Source organism: Miscanthus floridulus, chromosome 15, assembly GCF_019320115.1.
Source record: "Miscanthus floridulus cultivar M001 chromosome 15, ASM1932011v1, whole genome shotgun sequence".
In the NCBI taxonomy this organism is placed as follows: domain Eukaryota; kingdom Viridiplantae; phylum Streptophyta; class Magnoliopsida; order Poales; family Poaceae; genus Miscanthus; species Miscanthus floridulus.
The window spans coordinates 43,433,567-43,440,397 of record NC_089594.1 but is presented as its reverse complement, the minus strand read 5'-3'; the positions used below and the strand labels follow the sequence as shown (position 1 = coordinate 43,440,397).

The following is a 6,831-nucleotide window of genomic DNA, read 5'->3' as shown; positions in this document are numbered from 1 at the left end:
GCCCTAATTAAATGCCTCAATTGCAACCATTTCCTACTTGCTGACAAAATGGACACTGTAGCTAGAAAGCAAGAAGAGTGATGGCATGCATGCCTGAACTATGTTGTCTCTCCCTTGAGTGGCTTGGCATAACATGGAAAAGTAAAAGTCACTCTCATCGTCTTTTTTCTCCCTGCACCACCTAGATAACCTAGCAGGCATATCCCGTGGAGAGAGGGGTGGTAGTTGGTTTCTTTCCGATTGAGAGGTTCAACCTTTTGTTTATCCTCTTCCCACGTCTATTTCACCAGGATTACATTGTTAGGATGGACCTTATGGAAAAGGAGATTGTGGGCATCGAAACAAGTGTCGGCAGAGGAAGAGGATCGGACAACATTTTTAGCCTTATGGTTTAGTAGTACTCATTTTGGTGGGAAATTCCGTTCATATATATATTAATATTATTATTTTAGCTATATGTATCCAATTTTCATATCGCACTTGAATAGATTTTTTGAGCTGTTACTAGTCTGCTGGGAATTTCAGTTGATTAAACTCGTACCTACACGGAATCTCTTTTGCTGTTAGCGAAGAGAGATGCAGCAATACTTCACCTTTCCGTTCGAGAGTTATCTTTGGGCAGCAGAGAGCTAGTGCAAATATTAATGTGTAGGGAAGCAAAATATTCTTTGTTTTCTCGATGCACACACATTTTGAAACGACGACGTTTCATTGATAATATAGACAAATTTTATAGCAGCTTCATTCAATGAAGCACATTTCAGATAGACGATAGAGACATATATATACTAGTCCATTCGACCTGCAGATGGACTTCTGTATATATGGACGTACGAGCATCGGAGCCTATACACTCCGACGCACTATTGTGTGATTGTGTCCCATAAATTACCCTTGACTATTATATATATAAATCAGTGGCATATATCGTTGAAGCAACCAACAACGAAGATTATTTTTGTGGCATGTGCTTGTCAATTGTCATGCATGTGCATGATCGATGGGTCACCGCCGCCGGCTTGCATGCTGTGTCGTCTCTTGCATTGATTCTATCACCTGTACCTCCGGCCACCGCAGCCGCCCTCCCTCTGGCAGTTGAAGTAGGTGGCGGCGACAGGCAGTCCGAGGCTGTAGCAGGCGGCGAAGTCCCTGGTGTTGAAGTTGGCGCGCCACCCGGGCGCGTAGATCGCCTGCCGGACCGCCTGCCGGAACACGATGAACACGAACCGGTGGATCCCCGCCGATGGCAGGGGGCTCTCGTACGCCACCACCTCGTTACCATGATTGGCACCAGCTCCTTCTGGTATGTCAGTCACCAACCTATACATGTATCGTATACGCATGTTGTTACGCCAGGGACGAATGCAGCATTCCCAGGCATTCGTGCATGCAATATACTGTGTGACACGAATTGAAAGCAGCAAAGACTGAAGTAGCTAGCTAGCTTGTTGGAGCTTGATTATAGTTAGAAGGTGTTCAGTGCGTAAGTACCAATGGAGATACTCCCGATTGGTCGGGTTGCTTGGGCTGGGCGCATCGGGGTCCAGCATCACCAGAGTGTAGAACGCCGGCGGCCTCCCGTCGCGGGCTCCTGTGATGTGCGCCGTCGGCTCGCCGGCCACCTGCGACGGCCTGAGCTCCGACCCGCAGGTCAACTCCCGCCCGCCGTAGATCACTCGGAGCAGCGCCGACGCTGCGAAGTAGTCCACGATGTCGCCCACGATGCTTCCCACCACAAGCGGATCCCTCGACATGATGCTAGCTAGCTAGCTAGCGCTGATGATCGATCGATGGCACAAAGTCTTAAGACGTGCGTACACTAGCTATAGCTTGGAGCTTGCCAAGCTGAAATGCTGCTAGCTAGCTAGCTAGCTTGATGTATATGAGATCGATGGAGCTAGCTAGCTTAGCTTTGTGAGTTTGGTGTGGTATGGGGGAGTGTGACTATGGCCTATTTATAGGCGGCGTCTGTCAAAAGGATCGTGGTGGAACAATCCTTGAGAAAAGGAGAAGAGATCGATATGCTTGGAATGAGATGCCTCTATGCAAGGCTTACATAGTGGCATGCATGCAGTGCAATATATAACACAAGATATATGCTAACTGAGCCCTTTGGTCAAGTAAATATTCCTGGAGTCATCAAATGCATAAGAGAATCTGGAAGATCCTGATCAGACCATGAATGAAATTAAGGATACGTGGTATGTAGTTGATCACTTCACGCTATATATCTCCGGAGAATATCGCAAGCAAACCGTTAATTTCTGATCGGACGACAGCCACAACGTTGGATTATGGTAGAGTGGATGAATGATACGATACGATTGCTAGTCCTCTTCCTTCATCGACAGGTCCTTGGTTGGCCGGAATCTACTTTATTTTCTGATCTACGAAAAGATCCATCGTAATCTGTTAGGGCTAGATATATATGATGTCTGGGTGGAGTTAAAATCAATTTAATTACCCATGAACAAGATCTTGACGCTAGCTACTGTCACACCCGATTTTAAGAATAAAATGGGATGCAAAATTTTATGTGCGCCCAGAGATCAGTCACACACATAAGCCGATAAATTATTAATAGTATCATCACAAGTGTTTATTACATCACTGAATAATAGAATATAGTCTTAACATATATGTAGCGGAAGTATAAAGTAAAATCTCTAGCGGAAGCTCCATATCACAGTGACGCCAACTGGTTGACCACAAGTCTAGTAATCCTCACGAAAGTCATCATTACCATAGTCATCTGTTACCCATCCGGGATTTTTATCCAAATAATGAAAATAAACAAGTGTAAGTACGTGTCGTACTCAACAAGTGTAACATGGGGTTCATGAGGCTCAAAAGGCTTATGACACAGGTTTAACAGCATTCAGCTTTTAGTTGTCACAATTTTAGCATAAAAGTAGCAACAAGTTGTTTCAATCCCAAAGTAAAACATATGATCAATGTAAACATGAATAATGAATAGTATAAACCAATAATTCTTAGTGATCATCTATTCTATAAGGGTCCAAGGCCGCTCGTGACCGTGAGCACGGCTGATATACCAGTTTTACACTATGCAGAGGTTGTACACTTTCACTATGAGTCGTGATACCCATATGCCCGGGTTAATTACACCCAAAACACTTCCAAGGTGAGCAGACAGGGGTCACTATGAAGCCTTTCAAAGGTTCGTCCAACAAGTTAGGGCCATTAGATTCAATCAGCAAACAGATGTAGGAACTCCCCTATCGAATGGTACAATTCCAACACGGCTATACACATAAGAGTAGATGTTGTCATATACCCGATTCGTCAAGACATTCTTACGCCAATGAAGATAACCACTAACAAGCTATAAAAGGTCCTCGTACTGACCTAAAGCCAGAGCCATGTAGCCCTCACAGTTGTACTGTAAGTCCCGGATATTCACTTACAGATAAGTCCTTTAGGAGAGAAATCTGAAGCATTTAGAAAGTAGCTAAATACTCTAGCCCCCTGTTTCCAAGTTGCTAAAAAGTCATGTTTTAATATTTATTGCATATACCATTAGTCAAGTTACAAGATCATGGTTTAGTTGAGCACTAGCAAAGCTACCCAATGCATATCCCATAGGAGACAAGGTATAAGTACAATTCTAGGGAATCCCTATCAAGGCGACACATGCAACATGAATTAAATGTATTAAAGTTGATAGGAAACAAGGACAATCCCATGCTATACTTGCCTTGAACAAAGTAGTCCTACTGATCCTGCTCGTTAAAGTAGTACTCTTGACCACCCACGAATTACTCATCGTCTATACTCGATAATCACAGCAACATACAAGCATCCAGAAGTAATCATGCATAGCAAACAAAAGCTATAGATTAGAACACCACACCAATCAACATAAAATCAAGATGAAAAGTTTGTAACATGAATCTACGTCTCACTACGAACACACAGACGCGAAGATCACAAAAAATAGAGTTAAAACGAAGAAGTTATGAATTAAACAAGATTTCCTTTAGTAAAATAATAGATTAAATCTAACCTCGAATTTTAAAAGTTGAAAACATACTTAACAGTAGTATGAACATGTAGATTATGGAATTACGAACCTAACGCAAGTTGAATGGATCAAATCGGAGTTCAAATGGAGATTTTATGGCCTATTAAAAGTAGTGGCAGTTTTGTAAATAGATGAAACTTGATTTTCGAATTTAAAATAATTAAAATCTGATTTTAAACCGAACCAGGGACTGCGGCCACAATTTGAAGAAAAGGCAAGGGCTTTTTAACAAAAGTTTAGGGACGGTGGGTTATGATCCAAATAATTGTAAGGGCCCTTTTGCAAAACGACAGGTGAAGGGGTACGGGTGAATCTGGTGCGTTGGATTTAAAATCAACGATGCAGATAAGATCAGAGCGGGGGAGAGGCTACCGGCATGGTCGGCGACGAGCCTGGCGGCGGCGGCGCCATAGCCGGCACGGCGGCGTAGTCGAATCTAAGCCTACGGTCCACAAACTCACAAGCCGAAGAGACCGAAGGATAGAGGAAAGCAAGTTGAACTCACCAAGGTAGCTAGCGTCGGTGGTGGAGGCTTAGAGAAGGCGTGGCGCTCGGCTCAGTGAATGGTGATGGCGGCGGCACTAGGGTTGTGCGATGCTGCGTCCCGGTGATTCAGCGAAGGCTACTGCTAGCGCTAAGACGAAATAGAGAGGCGGCGGGGTCGGCTACTATTTATAGCCCAGGGATTGCTTGGGAGGCACGATGAAGACCAAAATGTGACCGGTGTGGACTTGAGCGGCGGACTCCGACGCGGATTCGCAGGAGAAAGAAGACGCTGGCTCGGGGAAGAAAAACAATGCAGGCTCGGTTGGATGGGCTGGCCTGCTGCGGAGGAGCGAAAACAGCGTTCCAGCCCAAGCGGGGAGAAAGAGGTGCGCCGCTGAAGGAACTAGGCCGCGGGGCGCGGGAACAGGAACGGGTCGCACTGCTGCCAGTTGGGCCAAAGTAGAAAGAAGAACGAGTGGAAGAGTGGGTAGGCCACACAGGAGCTAGGCTGCACGGGGCGAATACTAAGATGGGAAGAATAGAATCCTTTTCTATTTTCTAAACTAATTTCCAAACAAATTTTGAATGCAAATTTAAATTAATTTGAAATTTGATTTCAACCCACACAATACAAAAATAATATGCAACAACATGTATGCACATACATGTATGTAGACCTATATTTGATTTTAATTTTAACAAAGTTATTATTTTTCTAAATTTCAATGCTCACAAAATGCGTAATTAAATCATTTTCTCCTATCTTAAAATTATATAAATTTTAAGGTGTTACAATTCTACCCCCTTAAAATGAATCTCATCCTCGAGATTCGGACGATGCTTACTCAAAAAGCTGTGGGTATGTTTTTCTCAGATCATCTTCCCTTTCCCATGTAGCCTCATCTTCTGTATACCGATTTCACTGAACCTTACACATCATTATAACTTGGCTCCTCGTAACCCTTTCTGCCGTCTCCAAAATCTTTATTGGAAATTCCTCAAATGTAAGATCTTCCTTAACTGCAAGCTCTTCTAACAATATCTGCTCCTCGGGTACACACAAATACTTCTTTAGTTGAGACACATGGAACACATCATGTACACCTGACAACCTCTCAGATAATTCCAATTGATAAGCTACTTCACCACGTCTCTATAAAATCTTGAAAGGCCCAATATATCTTGGTGCTAACTTTCCTTTCATGTTAAATCTTCTCACACTTCTCATAGGTGACACCTTTAGGTAAACATGGTCTCCGACTTCAAAAACCAATTCTCTCCTCCGAGTGTCAGCATAACTCTTCTATCGAGATTGAGCCACTCTCAAGTTATCTCTAATCATCCTTACTTGCTCTTTTGTGTCTCTTAAAACATCCGGTCCGAACACTTGAGTTTCTCCCGTTTGATTTCAAAACAACGGGGTTCTACACTTTCGTCCATACAAAGCTTCGAAAGGTGCCATATTGAGACTCTTTTGATAACTATTGTTATACGAGAACTCTGCATAAGGCAAATTCTTGTCCCAACTTGTACCATACTGCAATGCACAAGCTCTCAACATATCTTCTAATATCCAATTAGTTCTCTCAGTTTGTTCATCTGTCGGAGGATGATATGCTGTACTAAAATTCAACTTTGTTCCCAACGAACTATGTACTTGCTGCAAAAAATGAGATGTAAATTGAGTACCCCGATCAGACACAATTTTCTTGGGAACTCCATGTAGACACACTATCCTCTCCATATACAATTGGGCCAACTTCGGTCCTTTATAATGAGTTTTGACCGGTATAAAGTGAGCAACTTTAGTTAACCGATCCACTATCACCCATATTGAATCATAACCTCTCTGAGTGCGTGGTGACCCAACAATAAAGTCCATACAAACTTCTTCCCACTTCCACTCAGGTATCTTCATTGGTTGTAATAATCATGTAGGTCTTTGATGTTTAGCTTTGACTCTCTGGCATATATCACATAAAGCAACATATTCAGCCACATCCCTCTTAAGTCCATACCACTAATACTTCTCTTTCAGATCCAAATACATCTTGGTACTGCCAGGGTGAATAGAGTAAGCAGACTCATGTGCTTTACAAAGAATTGCATCTCGTATAGCCTTAACCTCTGGTACACATAGTCTTTTCCCAAACCACAGAGTTCCATTATCATCCATGTGGAATCCTGGTGCCTTGCCAATCACTATGTTCTCTGCTATCTCTTTCAACTTCGCATCCTATAACTAGCCCTTGTGTATTTCTTGCTCCAGCGTAGGTTCTATCACCAACTCCACTACATTA

The 6,831-nt window shown here is 43.1% G+C and overlaps 1 protein-coding gene across 1 annotated transcript; it reads right to left on the bottom strand.

Annotated features, from left to right (window-relative positions):
• Positions 1-891: 891 nt before the first annotated feature.
• On the bottom strand, positions 892-1,853 carry LOC136508780 (protein FLOWERING LOCUS T-like). The gene is made up of 2 exons (XM_066503557.1): positions 1,492-1,853; positions 892-1,320 (listed from the first exon to the last, which is right to left on the bottom strand). Exons 1-2 carry the CDS (start codon positions 1,752-1,754, stop codon positions 1,053-1,055), a joined length of 531 nt encoding a protein of 176 aa, XP_066359654.1. The 5' UTR covers positions 1,755-1,853; the 3' UTR covers positions 892-1,052.
• Between the last annotated feature and the right edge of the window lie 4,978 nt (positions 1,854-6,831).

Coding starts and splice junctions, on each gene's coding strand:
- LOC136508780 (XM_066503557.1), bottom strand. CDS start 1,754: ATGTCGAGGGATCCGCTTGTGGTGGGAAGCATCGTGGGCGACATCGTG. Junction 1,321..1,491: donor AATCGGGAGTATCTCCATTG/GTACTTACGCAC, acceptor ATACATGTATAG/GTTGGTGACTGACATACCAG.